At 39.7% G+C, this 18,074-nt stretch overlaps 2 protein-coding genes across 5 annotated transcripts in view; both read left to right on the forward strand.

Moving 5' to 3' along the window:
* Positions 1-1,716, forward strand: part of iqgap1 (IQ motif containing GTPase activating protein 1) — a 43,290-nt gene extending 41,574 nt beyond the window's left edge. Inside the window, exon 37 of the mRNA XM_088372282.1 lies at positions 82-1,716. Coding sequence (XP_088228408.1) covers positions 82-195 — 114 coding nt within the window. The 3' untranslated portion in view covers positions 196-1,716. The remainder of the gene's footprint in view (positions 1-81) is intronic.
* A 355-nt stretch (positions 1,717-2,071) lies between these two features.
* The window catches only part of crtc3 (CREB regulated transcription coactivator 3), a 31,336-nt gene continuing 15,333 nt past the window's right edge, over positions 2,072-18,074 (forward strand). For 2 of the 4 annotated variants that reach the window (XM_088372284.1, XM_088372285.1), the window contains exons 1-4: positions 2,073-3,320; positions 8,870-8,980; positions 9,951-10,079; positions 12,662-12,723. In XM_088372284.1, coding sequence (XP_088228410.1) covers positions 3,189-3,320; positions 8,870-8,980; positions 9,951-10,079; positions 12,662-12,723 — 434 coding nt within the window. In that variant the 5' untranslated portion in view covers positions 2,073-3,188. Of the gene's footprint in view, positions 3,321-8,869; positions 8,981-9,950; positions 10,080-12,661; positions 12,724-18,074 lie in introns of all 4 variants that reach the window. The other 2 variants (XM_088372288.1, XM_088372283.1) reach the window with 2 other exon arrangements.

Below are 18,074 nucleotides of genomic sequence, written 5' to 3' on the forward strand. Positions count from 1 at the left end.
TACATACGTTTTAAATTTGGACATCATATTCGTTGATTCTTGTAAGTGGATTTTGATTTGGTTTTCTTTTATTGCTCCCAGGATCTCCTCCAACTGCAGTACGAAGGTGTGGCAGTGATGAAAATCTTCGATAGGGCGACAGTAAATGTCAACCTACTTATTTTCTTGCTCAACAAGAAATTTTACGGGAAATAAGGAAGAGTTCCTAAGAAGCCAACAGACTTATTTGACCACAAGTAGGCTTGCTGAAAGCCTTGCCTTAAATATTATGGTTGTCTCACACTTTTCCCAGCGCACTTGTCTTACATGCCTTTGCAAATGTACTTTTAAAACATGTGCAGCTGTTTCCATTCCATTTGTGGCACTCAGGCCAACACAACAGATAATTGCTTGAGGATTTTATGTAACTCCAGCCGCAGCGGATGTTAAGTTGTATTTTTTTTCTCTTGAAATAGTATCTTGTGCACAGGCTTTGATCACTCATAAAATGGATGTTTTATGTAAAGAGGTTGTGTTTTTCTTTGCTTTGAAATGAACACCTGTCAATAGTGCCATCCCATACATACATATACACATACAAATCCATCCATCCATTTTCTGAACTGCCTTGTCCTCACGAGGGTCGTGGGCACACTGGAGCCTATCCCAGCTGACTTGGGGCAGTATATTCAAATTAAAGCCCCCCCTCATAAAAACAACAACACTGCATTGATGTTTTTTTAATGTATCCACAGATATGGATTTGATCCAACTCACCCTATGTGGAAAACATTTTTTATAACAATATAAAGCGACATTTGATAACCTGGAACTCTGGCTCATGTCCCTCCTGTCCAATAAGTTCAATTTAAATCATTTTAGAAGAACCTTCTACCATCTAATTACCCGGGCAACAAACAAATACACGCAGGTAACATGAAAACAAAAGCTTCTTGCTGGAGAAAACATTAATGACCTGACACCTTTTGCTTTGGCTGCCTTTTTTCTTCCTGAAAAAAAATTCTGTCTTTGAAAGGATCCAACATTCCTACGCTTTCTCATATTGCTTCGTTTGTATTTTGGCATCTGATTTTACATTGGATTAGATTTCTTTTCAAATTTCATGTTGTTCATTTGTGTCATATAAGGGAACCTTGATGATGTTACAAAAGTAACAAATATAATGTATTTTTATTTGTTCAACATAAAAGGGAATACAAAGATGTAGACTGCACACACATTTTATGACTTATATTTTTGTTTACAAATGTACCCTTATTAACTTTAATTTATATTTTAGTTTTAGTCAACCAGCATTCATGTTTGGAAAGCTTATATAGGTCATATCAATTGAACTGGAGTATTGGCAGTATTACAGTAGGAATATCAGAGATATCACTAATGTCTCAGTTGTTTTTTTTTTAATATTACACAGGATGGTGCAAAAGTAGTTATACAGCCATATGAAAAACATATACAATACGTATTTGTATCATCATACAAAATAATGAAAATTAACTAAATATTAAATGTCACAAATTTCACCTGTGTTACTACTGTTTACCTAATATGCACTCTAATACAGTATATTTGCTATATGTGAAGGCTCAAGATGCCTTTCATTCCACTTTGGATTTGATACAACAGTATGTGAGTTTTTAGTATAATGTAATGTAGTCCCAAAAATACACTTATATTTTATGTCCTTCAAATAAAGCTCGTACTGTTTCCTCCCAATCTGACATTTGTTTTGCGGGCTGTGTTGCAATGTAAGTTAAAAAAAGAAAAAAAAGGCTATGGTAAAGTGTTCGACAGTTTTAACATGTAATCACCGTGTAGTTATTGTACCATACAAATGCTAAAAATAATTTGCGCACATTTGATGACGATACGTGGGGTTTTGGTGCGAAGAACGAACAGTCTATTTCGTAATGAATGAACATTATGTGATTTCTTTGAATATGTCGATACCTAAGTGTAATTTACCTTTGCTTGACAGAAAATTATGTGCCGAATTCACTTTGTTCGAGACACGGCGTTATTATCACAGTACTGTACAGTACTGTTAAAGATGAACGTTCTGCCGTCACTCAAATCATGATTGCTTGCCGTCGTCGCCCCCGTGTGGTCGTTGAGAGAATCGATGGAATTTAACAAGGCAATGTTTTTCTCGCGGCAGAGAATGTGAGACTGGATAACAAGCCTTTGGGTCAGACCTGCTTGTTCAAGCCGTGTCAACGAACATTTAGTGGGGTGACATCAATCGCGGCAACCCGACAGAAAAATTTGGCTCAATCCGCGAAGAGGAAATGTTTTAACCTTTGGCGTCGCTTGTTTCTCTTCATGGAGTCATCGGGTCGGAGTTTGAGGTCTCTTCTGCTGTCCGTGGATTAACGCAAGACTCGACTTCACTGTGATCGTTTAGATGTTCCAAGTGTGAATTTGTGGAGTTAGTACCGTTCCAAGTGCTAACAGTTGCTTGCGTGGAGGAGCTTTTTCTCTCTTTGTGGTCGAAGAAACTCGACACTGAGTGTGTCCGGATAAGGACCAGCGGACACTTGTTGCAATACAATTTTGCGAGAAACGCTTGGCTCCATTGCTTGGGAACTGAGCTAACGTTGTTAGCAAGGTATTTGCTGTCGGGGCGCTCCACTTTCTTAAGTATAAGGGCTAATTGTCTCGAGCGAAACTCGCACAGATATGCGTCTGCTGTTCGCTCAAGTATAGTTTCGACAAGTTGGCAAAGTGGTTTTGTGCAAAATGTTCCAGGCAGATTTGACAGCAGCGTATAGCTAGCCTAGCTACTAGCTGCAGCAGCGCCTCTTCTGTCCGTCCACTTCCATATTATGTTGTTAGCTTTGACAGCTAACGCTATGTTAACGTCAAACTAGTCCAAGTGGCAGCTGACAATGTGTCAGTATGAACTTCTGTTGTATTGTTAACTTGGCTTTAATGAAACTCCCCTGTCAGAAAATTCGGAGAATATTTTTCGGTCAAAATCATCGTCATTAAGAGTCACTTGCAGATAATTAATATTTGGAAATACTCAATTCGGCAATTTAATAATTTTCGCCACCGTCGATCTACAGGTTATGTGTAATACATATCTAATTTCTTTTCCAATGGAGTGCCCAGTAAGAGACCTCGAAATATAGATTCAAGCACCGCCACCGACTTCTCTGCCAAAAAGTATCTCAAGTTGTAGAGCGATGTCAGGCTCCCCGGGCACAGGGGGTTCGAACCCCAGGAAGTTCAGTGAAAAGATTGCCCTGCATAACCAGAAGCAAGCAGAGGAGACGCGAGCCTTCGAACAGCTGATGACGGACCTCACTGTCTCCAGGGTAAGTGCTGTTTGGTTATTCTGTTATCTTGACCTCTTGTGTGTGGCACTTATCAGTTACATTGTTGTGCCCCTTGAATTTTATGTAATGTTTCACTTTGGATCATTGTGACTGAAACAGAAAATGGGAAAGTGTTTCCTTAACATCGCATCGGTAGTCACCAGTTCCCCTTGCTGTGCATCTCAAGTACCAAAGAGTGCAATATGCTCCCATTTGTGCTGAGTTTGCATCTGGTCTTTCATTTCTATTGGCCCCTTCCGTTGGAACTCTGAGAGGCTCCACTGCGACAGTCGAAATTCACTCTTAATTCTATTCTTAACAATGGATTACTAGTTATACCTTTATTTGGACATAGAAACTTGCTATTTGTGAACATAGGTTTGTTGATTATTACACAGTTATAAATTATGATTACAAGTCCACCTACAATGATGTGTCTGTTAGATTGATTTATTTTGTTTATTTTTTTTAAAAAAAATTGTGGGGTTCTTTTAAACCAGGGTTGTCAAACTCATTTTTTTTCGTGGGCTGCATAGTTTCTTTCGGAGGGCCATGATGACGGTCAACCCAAATAAATGTATGAACACCTCGTTTTCAAATCAGACTAGTAAAAACTGGTCAAATATTTCCCAATTTTATTTTAAAGCGAAGACAATTAGCAATTTTAGTAATGACAAACGAATTTGATGCACAACTTGTCTTCGCGGGCCACATGAAATTATATGGCGGGCTGTGTCTGGCACCCGGGCCTTGGGTTTGACACCTCTGTTTGAACCGATTGAACTTGACGGGCTTTGTAGTTAGGTCGAGATGTATTTGGACAGTTTGTTTCCTTGATAGAACTAGTTAGGTCGAGATGTATTTGGACGGATTGTTTCCTCGATAGAACACCTTTATACAATGCCTGCACAAAGAAAAAAGTCAAGTTTTGATTTAAGTGTAGACAGTTTCAAAGGGAAAAAAAAATCTTTGAGTAATCCAATCCAGCATTCTTTTCACTTTTTGAAGACAAAAGTATCAGGAACCACAGACAAGTAGTAATTGAATGTGGTAGAATTTAGGTCATGCCCATGGGTTACACATTTAAAATTATATAGTTATGTCACAGAAATAAAAATAAATACAAATATTTTGGTATCTCATAAATGTTTTAACATTAACTGGACAACAATATCTGGGTTCATTCATTTAATATCGACGTTGTGATGTTTATCAGCAACGTCATAAAAAAAAACTCAAGGCATTTTTCAAATTTACAGTGAGTAATTGTGGACAATAAACTCACGATCTTAACTTGAAGGTCTAATGGTCATAGAAAAAGGATGTGTGTTTGAGTTAAAAAAAAAATCATGGGGCATGAGTGCCTGCCTCTGTAAGACAGAAATGTGTAAAGCTGAAGTTGACCACTGACACACTGCCAGCAAAACAACTGGAGTTGGAAATATAGTGAACCCCTGCTATTTATGGGTGTAAAAGACTCAGCAAAAATCCACATAGAATTGACCTCCATTAGATATCATTGTGTGGAAAAAGAAAACAAAACAGTGTAGTTGCATCAATATTTACATGACCTGGAACTGGAACATGGACTGGAAACACTCTGCAATCATAAAGTGTTGAATGATTTGGTATCTAACCACTATATGTGAACCATAAGTGGGTTGATTGGTTTCTTAATCCATAACCCCCCCAAAAGTATTGGAACGATGAAGCTCTTTGTTCGCAGTTGCTTTGTGTCATTGTCAAGTTGCGTGATGAAACTTCTCACAATTACTTTGGATATAATGTTTAGTAAATTGCCAGACAAATTGTTTCTGGAGACTTCAGAATAAATTCTGCTGCTGCCATCATGTGGCCTTTTGAACTTTTGTCCCATATTAATCTTTTGATCTGAAACCAGAATTTCTTGAGTAAGTATCAAAAGCAAAGAGGTTCACATTGCCGTTCCCAAATTTTGGGAGGGACTGTAAAAAACTATGAATACTCAATATTCAGCCATGGAGATAGTCTTTTTTGGTTTTAATTTAAGTGTGAATAAAACGAGTAAAGATATAAAAATTTTAAATAGTGAGGTGCCTTTCCCCACTATATAAAATTTGTATTGCTATTTAAACCTTTTGCTGTACTGTTTTTGTTGTTGTTGTGGTTTTATGTGCTGTTTTAGACAAAATTAGACAAATTGTTTAGCAACGCGACGGCTTCCCTTTTCGACGCTCCTGGAACGAATTAGCATCGAGATACGGGGTTCTACTTATGTCAGGGGTGTCCAAACCTTTTGCAAGGAGGGCCAGATTTGCTAAAGTGAAGCGGCCTGGGGGCCAATAGTTTTTTTGGACATTTTTTAACTACAAAAATTTCATGAAAATACACACTAAAATATTTTCATTGTCACAATTGTCTTTATTTTTCAAATGACAAAATAACCAAATATAAGCCACTCAGGCAGATGTGAACAACTCTAACAACACAAATTCTGCCTTTCTTTCATACCTGAAGAGTCAGAGAACTGTATGAAATACTTGAAATTTAATAATTTAAGTTTAAAATTATTTTTGCCTCATGAACATTTTAAACTGGAGTTATAAGTAATGCAAAGTTGTCTGTTATTAAAACTTAAAACAAGTGAATTTTGCTCTTGTCATATCTTTCAGAAAGTAATAGTTTGTGTCACGTCTACAGGTTCATAACATCAACAGTATTAACATGGCCACTTCGTAATATTTAATATTAAGTAATATTTACTTTTTATTTAATTTTGACTCACACCCCCGCGTGAAGAATCGCTGTTGTGATGCCAGTTCAGCTTGGAACTGCTTCACTTTATCAGCGCGGTCACTCCCTGTTAGCTTGTCGTATGTGTTAGCATGTTTAGTCTGATAGTGTCTCTTTAGGTTGAAATCCTTAAACAAGACAACCGTCTTTTTAGAAATTAGACAAACACTATTGCCTTGATTTTCAATGAAGAAGTACTGTAATTCCCATTTCTCTTGAAAGCGACGGCCCTCAATGTCAACTTTCCTCGTTTTCTTTGCAGTCGCCACGGCAGAAATGAGCGGAGAGGGGTGGTGCTTCCACCTTTGGTAATAGGAGGAATTACAGTTTCAAGATTTTTTTATTCAGTTTGACAGTGCAGGCGGGCCATAAATAATACATAATAAGACCGAAGCTGTGGGCCGTATGAGATCAGACCGGGGGCCGGATTTAGCCCGCGGGCCGGACTTTGGACAAGGCTGACTTAGGTCTTGCATGTGCTGCTGGCGGTTGTACTAACAAGCAGAATTTGAATCTGTGACACGAGCACTGATTTTGACTGGCTTTCCTGGATGAGAAAAGAGTGCTCGATGTAACCCTCCAAAACGAGACTACCCGGAATGAGGAACACAGACAAATTAGTCTGAGAGTTTGAAAAGACCAACTTGACGTTGTACATGTGCTGCTTTTCATTTCATGAACTAATAAACGTGTCGCAACAATTGCGTTGAATTTTGTGCCAATGTGCTTGCATCACACCAGCGGCGCAGACCCGTTAGGAGAATGCTACAATAACATCAGGTATTGTTTAAATGTGTGTGGGAGACTTTAGTGTTTGTCAACCTCAGAATTGTCGCAATAATTTGAATTTTTTGGACAGTAACTAGTGTGTTTGTTGGGAAGCTATATTGAACGAGGGCGATGTTTTTCTCATAAAATTCTAAATACTGACGCCCATCATTCTAATATTTGCGAGTGTTTGAAGTTGATATAGAGATGTTGAGATGAAAAATGATTGCAGTTTTATGACGTCAAGCTTGTTTACATGAAGCCTCCCTGTTATTTGATTAGCGTGCAGTGAGAAGTTGCTCCAAACAGATACATCAGCTTGAAGCTAAATAAGATGGTGTCCACCCTCTTTTAACAAAATGCGACCATAGTGTTGCATGGGATACCGGTACCAGGACCGTACTTAGATATTTTGGGGTAAAAAAAACGGCTTGTCTTAAAGTATAGATTCACCCAAAGCCGCCTGTCTACCGACGTGTTAAACACCTTCAGAGCCTGGCATGCCTTCTTCTGCATGTGTGCAAAGGGAGAGAGCTTCAAGCTGCCGTGGCTCAGGAACACATCCATTCTGGCAATGATGGAACTGAACAATGTCTGTGTGAATGGCGGACAATGGCAATGCTACGAAGCAAACAAATGTGCATTACATTTTTTGTGGTAGATTTGGTCGACTTTGTTTTCGCAACCCTTGTAACAAGCTCATTATAAACTAGCTGCATGGATGGCATTGATACCTAAAGGTACATGTTTTGCAAACAGCTAGCCATTTAGCAATCCTATGCCAACAACAGACAGCTTCACCCTCGTATTTGCCCAGTCTTATGTCACTCAGTAGACAGACCAGGTCCCAGCTTTTGAAGGCAAATATATTCAAAATCACAGATACTATAGTATAGAACAGGGGTGTCAAACTCATTTTTTATGCGGGCCGCATTGTAGTCATAGCTTCTTTTGGAGGGCCATTATGACTGTCAACCCAAATAAATGTATGAGCACCTCATATTATATACAGTAAAAGCTACAAAACAAACTGACAAATAACTCGTTTTCAAATTAGACGAGTAAAAACTGGTCAAATATTAAAAAAACAAGATATTAAAAGTGAAGACAATTTGCAATTCTAGTAATGACACACGAATTTGATGCACAATTTGTCTTCGCGGGCCACCTAAAATGATGTGGCGGGCCGTATCTGGCCCCCGGGCCTTGAGTTTGAAATATGTGGTATAGAACGTCAGTATGGCAACCCAAAATGGACAAAAATGACACATGCACCTTACACGCATATAATGTATTGGCATTATGTGTCACACTTTAAACTTTACATAAATAATAAAATTGATATATGGTCACTAATTTGGGAATTGTTGTCTACATTTTGAAATGTAATCCCTATGATAAACCTCTCGACCTTTGTATTTCTTTTGACCTCCCAATTTCGTTGTATACCTGTTGTAAAATGACAATAAAGGCATTCTATTCTATCTTAAACCGTACAGTACCATTTTGACCCATTTACTTCAAGATATATGTTGTCATTCCCCCACATTTTAACTACTTGATTGAACAACCTTAATAGTAACGTGACAATGTTTGCCAAAAATGACTGTCAAACTGCGGAGTCTGGTTGGATTGGCAACTTCATCCTGAGTACAATGCACTGAAAATGTTCAAAAGAGATTTTTTGTGTTGGAAAAAATGGCTTTTTTTTCACCTTTAGAAAATTTGGTGGAAAAGTACAACTTCAAATTAGAGTAAAATTGTTAGGCATATTTTTTGTCAACGCGCTCATCGATCCTTTTCTGTCATTTCCTTCTCTGGTAACAAACTTCCTTTACTGATTGGCTGACTACTTTCATTAAAAAAAATATCCATTGATTGGCCACAAAGATGGTGGCCACCTGTCATGTTTTTAATCTTATGTTCATTCCTACTTCAAACTTCTCATCTGAAATTAGTTTGTGTGCCATCACCACCCTGAATATAATATTTTCTTTTTTGGATGACAGGTGCAGTTCCAGAAGATCCAGCAACTCCGGTTGTCTCAGTCACGACCACAGTACTATGGCGGCTCTTTGCCCAATGTCAATCAGATTGGCAACACAAGCACTGAATTTCAGGTAGGAAGTGGTTAGTTGAAATGTGCACAACTGTGTCAAAGTGTATCACTATGCTTGTAGCAAGCTGAGTGTGCAAGTACTTCTACTGCCCATTCTGTTGTAAATTATGTCAAGCCAATGTCCGAAAAGTTCAATATCTCTTTTTTTATTTCCGGTCAACATATTTGTAGTTTTTTCGCCACAGTAGCGTTTACTTGTACTGCAAACTGTTTGATTGATTAAAAGATGTCAATGGCAGAAGACTTGTCCATACATACATAACACGTAACATAATAAATTCCCTCACAATATGTATGAACATGTCTTGTAAACAAGCACTGCAGTAAAGCTACAAAGTAATGCTAGCAAGAAGCTAACGAATGCATTTAATTTACATTCTAATTTGTGTTGTTCAATTAAGCCTTTCCGTGTCTGTAAAGAATTTGTTATAAAAGGGTTATAGGAGTCTGTCATTTGGTCTCAACTGAGCAGCTCAAAAATAATCAGATAAGGAAGGGACAATCCCCTTTTTTGAATTGCAATATTATGGTCTCAACTGAGCAGCTCAAAAATAATCAGATAAGGAAGGGACAATTCCCCTTTTCTAATTGCAATATTATGTGTGTACTTTACTCACCGCCTCTTTCTGTCTTAAATATATCTAGAAAGGGTGTTATCCCACTCTGAAAAGCAGCATATCACTGAGTAAAATAAGTATAAAAGTCTTTGTAAGACTTTCATTTTAATGGGGTAAATTTGTGACTTAATGCTTAGATAGGGAATGAAATTACATTTGCTAATGTCTTCAATCATTTCTTTAAGAGTAGTTCAACTTTTCTGTGTTAACATATCTTAATTGTTACAAGCATACTATTCAGAATAGAATTCAACATTTCTAGAGAGAACTGCATAATAAACATTTGTGTGTAGCTTCATATCTGAATGTGTTTTAAAAACGAATGTGTCTGCTGTCTTTTTGTCTGTTTCTCAGGGAGGTTTTCCATCGGGGTTGGATTCTGTAAGAGGTACTCGCCATCATGGACTAGTCGAGAGGGTCCACAGGGAACGTAACCGCATCAACTCTCCGCATCGCAGGCCCATTGACAAGCATGGACGGCAGATATCCTACTAAATCTGAGTCTTTAAAAATATATTTTCATGTGACATACATGGCAGATAGTAATGTCATCATTGCATGTTCATTTTTGTTTCGAACGTGTGGTTTGTAGCTGTTTGTTTGTAAAAAGATTAATGCGATGACTACACAATTGTAGGAAGTCGTCGTCTCTTGAACAGAATTAGCTATCATGTTGATTGAAGTGATGCAGAGACGATGAAAAAGATATACAGTATGCCTGATGGACATTGACGGTAGGAGGTTTTAAGCTCACGTTGATTGAGATGCGTTTGCTGAATGTTCTGGAGAACCTGCAGAATAGACGTTAGTGCAATACATAAATTCAACCCATTTAATCTATTCACGGGCGGCAGTGCAGCACTTCCACCTCACAGTTCGGAGGGTGTGGGTTCAATTCCACCTCCGTCTCTCCCTGTGTGGAGTTTGCATGTTCTCCCCGTGCCTGCGTGAGCTTTCTCCAGGCGCTCCGGTTTCCTCCCACATCCCAAAAACATGCTTGGTAGGCTAATTGAGCACTCCAAATTGCCCCTCGGTGTGAGCGCGAGTGCGGATGGTTGTTCGTCTCTGTGTGTGTTGAAGTTTGCCTTTATTTTCTGTCATTTACTGGCGACCAGTTCATGGTTTTTACCACCCCTTGCCTAAAGGCAACTGATTTCAGCTTACCCGCAACCAGTATAGGACAATGATCCTAAATGGGCTGAAAGCCTGCAAGTTTAATGAGCAATGTGAGCCTTAAGCCAATGTGGGACAGGATATGGACGGTGAATCTCGGCCAAGTCTGGTAGCGTTCAAATGGCCTGATGTGAATACGCCTTCACAGAACCCAAAAATAGTAGCTGACTGAAAAAGACAAGGCAATTCATTTCATATTTAATATATTCTCTAGACCTCCAATGTAATATGGGAACACATTTTTATTGGTGAACTTGTTGCCAAGTGATACAGAAAGGATCTCAAAGTGGAAGGAATGCAGTGGATGTTTTTTTTTTTTGTTCTTCACACCCAATATGTCACTTTTGCATGTAACACATTTTGCCCACTGATCTAACAGTACAACCCCAAAGTCATAGCATTTGTATGAGTATGAGTGTTTTTTCTTGCCATAGGACAGTAATAATTCAGTGACCTGTCAGTGCATCATTCACTTCTGCATGTCACTCAAAAATGGCGATTGACTTTTTAAGAACATGAACCCATTTGACTTGGTTTCCGCTTCTGCTTCTTTTCAAGTGGAGGAACTGCAAAACTATCTTTTTCCATTCATTTGGTTTATGTTCTAGTGTTTTAAATAATGAGCACTATCAGGTCTTCGTTTACGTACATGCAAATTCATCAGCCCTCAATCCACATTTAGCATTCTCAAATAATTAAGATGATCTTATGGCAAAAACTGTGTCCTAATGAACCTTTTAGTGGAGAACTTTTTCAGAACTTCATATTTACAGTACCAGCCTCACGGGGGGGAACTCAGGAGCCAGCAGACAGTACTAATATTGATAACAGAATACATATTAATATTAATAAATAATAAATAGATCAAATAAATAGATTGATAATGAATGGATCAAATGAATAAACCATAAACAGTGTCACGACCCAACCCACACGACAAGTTAAAAAGTCTCATGGCATAGGGAAGGAATGAACCCTTTTAGCCTCTACGCGGAGCCAGACTATGACTGAAATATAATACTGAAAGCAACAGAATGATAATTATATATTTAACCATATTTTCTGCACCATAAGGCACACTTAAAAGCCTTTAATTTTCTCAAAGGAAAGAAGGTGTGCCTTTAAAAAATTGCGCCTTTTTTGTGGACCACATTCCAAAATCTGTAAAGTTGATTTGTGTGGCTTCCGACACACAGAGACGTAATATACAGGCGTAATTTGTAGACCTGATGAATCACTCAGAGGATATTACGTTTTACGTAGCTTAGGGCAGTAAACCAAGTAGCGGACTGTACATACCTTCACCACTATTGATAAATACTATCGTTTGTGCAAAGCAAACAGCATTAGGACCCTCTAAAATGGCACTGACAAAAAGGTTATGAGGTACAATTAGAGCTTTCTGGAAAGCCAGGATCATTGCAGAGGAGCAATGTGACAACAACGAGACGATGACAAGAGGGAACTTGGCATGTTTAATGGCGAACTTCTCCAACTGTTTAATTTGGATATAGAAAATATCCAAATTTGATGGATTTACGTATTAATATCAATTAACAATGTGAATACAACATCAATACATGATTAAATAGAAGTACAACGGAACTGACAGTCTTGCTCCTGTGATGTGTTTTTTTTTTTTTAAACGATAAGTCATGGCATGCATGGGATGCCTACAGTGCGTCTTATCTGTTGATTAAGTACAGAAAAGCCCCTGTCGTTGAGTCTGCGCCTTTTAACCTGAAGCGCCTTATGGTGCGGAAAATACGGTACATTGTTTACTTGCACCCCTTGCGCTTTATTTGCGTCTTACTGTTACGGCAAAGTGATGTATTTAACCATCAACATCATTCATTTTCCAGCAGCAACAATTTTCCTTGACCAAAACCCACATAGAGAGTTCTCCATATGGAAACGTGTATCTGTCCCCACCTCCAGACAACAACTGGAGAAGGTGAGTGTCTCATTTGACAAAAATGCTTTTTCTTCTTTTTATTGTCTTGGTTTTTTTCTGTTTGCTGTCTCTGCCTTATGTCCTTCTCTGCAAACTAGCATTTGTTATTTTGTTGTTGTTGTTGTTTTAATCTAGACACTCTCACCCTGGTCGGGACACCAATATGAAGTAAAGATGAAGTGTCATTTAGGTTTTATCAGTTCTTGCTGGTGCCCTTCATTGTTTCTGCAGCAATACATTCATTGTCAGGATGCTGCGATAACCCTAAAGATGTGTTTCTACTGTAAAGGTCTGTTACGGATGGACTTCAACATGAAAGATAAAGCCCAACAGCACTCGTCTTGCTTTTGTTGGATGTTGTTTTGTCCTAGAACAAATACTTAGTGGACTCTCCAGCTTAGCAGAAATTGGTAAAAAAAAGAAAAAATCAGACAAAACAGCGCAAGGCTAGAAGTAATACTTAGTCGTCATAAATTGTGGGTGTCAGGCTGGAACCTCCTTTGTCTCAATTTGGTAAGTTTAATGTTTGTTCACAAACCCTATTTTATGTTTTAAGAAAGTGCTGACCAATATAAAGTTCTGAAAAGGTCTTGCTCGCATTGATCATGGAATTTTATTGGATGAACATGCCGTCTTTAGATGATTTTTGATTACACCCAACACCAGTGATATTGTATTAATACATGAGTTGGAAGAGCATTTAATACTATACCTGGTTTTGCCCATATTTAGAAGTCGGTATAGGCAACTTTGTCTTGGTGTTGACACTTAACAAGGGAGAACTGCTGTTGCAAAAGCTGAACTTGGCTCCTCCCTCCTGACTTTGCTTCACTCTTGAGTTTTCAATGCTTGCTTGGCTGAACGCTAGTCGCTTTTGTTTTTCTTCATAGTGCCTAAACAGACATTTACCAGGCTCAGTGTTGAGAACAACAGACTAGCTTGTGCTGAAGAATGAGTAAGAGCCACACCCACTTGTCTTTGATGATGACACAAAACAGGTTGGCTCAAAAACATTCAGAGCAACCAAACAGTCTTGTTTTATTATTGGGTGTGTTTCTGTGTACCATGTGACTAAAAATACATCATAACAAACAGGTTTGTTTTTTGAAATGTTGTGACCAATGATTAAGATTTTCTTACATGTATTTACACTCTGCAACCGAAGACATGACAAAATGTAGGCTTTACAAGACCTAAAGGATGAACATAAAATGGTTTGCATGTGCTTTATCTTGTATTGTTTTTGATTTTACTGCTATAAAAGACACTATGATTGTCAAATAGCACAAGAAGAAATTTAAATAAGACTTACCAAAGGTGAGCATTCCATCCCAGGGAAACTATCCGTCTGTCCATCCCAGACGAACGCTCATTATGTGGACAAGGGATGAAAAAACAAAAGGGGGGGAGGGCAACTAAGGACAGTGAAGTGTTTATTCGTCCATCCGTGTAATCGTCCCTATCCGGGTCAAGGGCCAACTAACTTCTCATTCCGTCAATGAACTGTTTTGGCACACTAACATGGAAGTCTACCAACAATAGGGGTTTTGATTTTTATTGGAAACGGAAACACGCTTCCTTTATGTCACGTGTAATTCGCAGAATCTCTACGTTCAGACCAGATATGAATATTAACACAAAAGCAGATGCCCAGAACGCCCGCGATCTTTGTGAAGATAAGCGGTTTGGATAATGAATGGATGAATAAATAGTAAATTAGCCAGGAAATGATCTTGAAATGTTTATAATGAATTGTGAAACCTCTCCCCCTGGATAAAGTAAACCATTTTAAACGTAAAACTTTTTGACGTTTTATGCTTGCAAATATGAATAAGTGAATGTGAGGCTTTGTAAAGCTCTTTTAGCAGCCACCACATTGTTTCTTTGAGCCCTGAATCAGAACAACTAGTGTTTTGTGGACTTGGAGAAGGCGTTCGACCGTGTCCCTCGGGAGGTTCTGTGGAGGGTGCTTCGGGAGTACGGGGTGCCGAGCCAACTGATAAGGGCGGTTCGGTCCCTGTATCACCGATGCCAGAGTCTGGTCCGCATTTCCGTCAGTAAGTCGGATTCGTTCCCAGTGAGGGTTGGACTCTGCCAAGGCTGCCCTTTGTCACCGATTCTGTTCATAATTTTTATTTTAACGCAGCCGAGGCGTTGAGGGGGTCCAGTTTGTGGACCTCAGCATCGCGTCTCTGCTTTTTGCAGATGACGTGGTGCTGTTGGCTTCTTCAGGCCGTGATCTCCAGCTCTCGCTGGAACGGTTCACAGCCGAGTGTGAAGCGGTCGGGATGAGGGTCCAAATCCAATCCAATCCAAATCCGAGTCCATGGTCCTCGATCGGAAAAGGGTGGAATGCCCTCTCCGGATCGGGGATGAGATCCTGCCCCAAGTGGAGGAGTTCAAGTATCTTGGAGTCTTGTTCACGAGTGAGGGGAGGATGGAGCGCGAGATCGACAGGCAGATCGGTGCAGCGTCGGCAGTAATGCGGACCCTGTACCAGTCCGTTGTGGTGAAGAGAGAGCTGAGCCAAAAGGCAAAGCTCTCAATTTACCGGTCGATTTACGCTCCTACCCTCACCTATGGTCACGAGCTATGGGTCGTGACCGAAAGAACGAGATCCCGGATACAAGCGGCCGAAATGAGTTTTCTCCGCAAGATGTTCGGGCTCTCCCTTACAGATAGGCTGAGAAGCTCGGTCATCCGGGAGAGACTCGGAGTAGAGTCGCTACTCCACGTTGAGAGGAGCCAGATGAGGTGGCTCGGGCATCTTATCAGGATGCCTCCTGGACGCCTCCCTGGGGAGGTGTTCCGGGCATGTCCCACCGGTAGGAGACCCCGGGGACGACCCAGGACGCGTTGGAGAGACTATGTCTCTCAGCTGTCCTGGGAACGGGTTGGGATCCCCCGGGATGAGCTGGATGAAGTGGCTGGGGAGAGGGAAGGCTGTGAGTCCCTCCTAAAGCTGCTGCCCCCGCGACCCGACCCCGGATAAGCGGAAGAGGATGGATGGATGGATGGATGGATGGATGGATGGATGGATGGATGGATGGATGGATGGATGGATGGATGGATGGATGGATGGATGGATGGATGGATGGATGGATGGATGGATGGATGGATGGATGGATGGATGGATGGATGGATGGATGGATGGATGGATGGATGGATGGATGGATGGATGTTCTGAAATCCGACTGTGGACGCTATCAGCTGGGATGCAAAGTGCACCTGAGCCGCGCTGTTTGACACCATGAGAAGACAACCAAAGAGCGCGTGACTTTTTGCTAGTGTCCACCATCATGTCCTCCTCGTCCATTGCAAGGTAGGAAACTACATATACTTTCAGAACGAGTTGTATATGCAGAGTAAATGAGCTAAGTACATCAAGATCTTCCAGCCAGTCATCGGCCTTTTTCACATGTATGCTAATCTGTCACTAATTGGACATTTCAAAGGACATCGTGAGCATCCTTAAATTCAAATATTTACCTCGAGTTCTTTTTCTTGCAAGGGGCTGCAAAAGCGGTGATGGACGCGAGGTGATAAATTCCTGGGACACTTGAGCGTTCTCCCCCGTTACTGTTGTTTTGAGGCACACACACACGCACGCGCACATGCACAAACACGCACGCTGAGCACGCACAGATGGATGGATGGATGGATGGATGGATGGATGGATGGATGGATGGATGGATGGATGGATGGATGGATGGATGGATGGATGGATGGATGGATGGATGGATGGATGGATGGATGGATGGATGGATGGATGGATGGATGGATGGATGGATGGATGGATGGATGGATGGATGGATGGATGGATGGATGGATGGATGGATAGTTGGGCTGCACAGAACGTATTATTCCAAAGAAAATGTTTGGGTTGAATGCCCCTTTAACGCAATTAGGAAAACCTAGTGTGCTAGATAGCTCCATTTCCGCGGGCGTTAAAAATGTCCTCAAATGACCAATTATAAAGCAAATTAGTGCAATAATGTAGTGAGATCTGTTCAGGATTTTTTTTGCTAAACGCTGTGGAACATTGTAGTCATAAAATAATCAACATCAATATTCTCTTTGCCCCTCTTGGTGAGATTTATTTAATATATTTTATTTCCATTGTACATAAAGTGGAAAGTTCCTTAATCAATAAACAATGGGTTTGAGACAGAACAAGTAATATTAAAGCAGATTTGAACAAATTATAAAGTATCCACATCAACTAGATATTGTAAACATACTGCGTGCAGTATGATAGTAAATACTTACACATTTATTAGACATTATTATTTATTTATTATACATTTATTGTACACGCCAGTGACGTCATCTTTAGTAGATGTCCCCATAAGATGAAGGCAAAAAAAAAGGTCACCACATTTCTCACAAATATTCTACCTCTTCCCACATTGCTTCACTGTCAATAGAAGAAAAATATGAGGTCCATATTTACTTTCATAAACACTGTAGCTTGTTGCCGTCTGTTGTGGGTATTGTCTGATGCCGTGCTTTGTGCACATGCATGACTCATAGCAGAAGTGTTTTCTTCATATTGTCAAGTTTGTTATTGTAATGTGAACAACAACAGAAAAAGATCAGATTTAGAAAATCTCTTAAAGACATCACGCCCTTCAGTGCGAAGCTTGCCTATTTGACCACAACATCTAGCTCCCTGGATGAAAGCTACATGTTAACGTAATATTCTACACCAAACTTTAATTTCCTTGGACTGCTTTCAATTACGCAGAGGGTTTTGAAATCTGTGGCAAATTCTACAAATGGAATTGCAGATTCCTTGGGGGACATGCTAGAGAAAAAAAACAAGGGCAGATTCGGAATAAGTGCCAAAAGATATAGAAAAGTTTACTTGGATCTCCGATTATAAAGTTGAGTAAAAGTGTGTTGCCCAGTGTAATCGACAGATTAATCAATTAAAATAGTTTGTTGCAGCCTCACTGCTGACAATTATTTTGGATTAACCTCAATCCTTTTTGTTTTGTTTTTAATTGGTACTTTTTATGTAATTGGCACCAGATTTGTCAGGGCTGTACAGACCAAACATCCTCCTGTGCCAATCTGTAGCAGATTGTTGCCACAGTGTGAATCATGGCTACCTCCCACTCAGTTATGGATTTTGGCCCAGTTAAATAAATAAAATAAATAAATCAAGCTTACTAAGCACAACATATCCACAATACATTCCAAATTTGTTGAAAGGATGTTACCCAAGCACAATTTTGTCACCATTGATGACAATTTTATTTTACTTTATAATTTGCCACTGAGCTCACATCATAACATATTGATAAATGAACCTTTAATTTCCACAGAAAACAGTTCGCTGAACAAAA

This window comes from Syngnathus floridae, chromosome 3 (genome assembly GCF_059516105.1).
Source record: "Syngnathus floridae isolate MCC-2025c chromosome 3, RoL_Sflo_1.0, whole genome shotgun sequence".
Classification (NCBI taxonomy): domain Eukaryota; kingdom Metazoa; phylum Chordata; class Actinopteri; order Syngnathiformes; family Syngnathidae; genus Syngnathus; species Syngnathus floridae.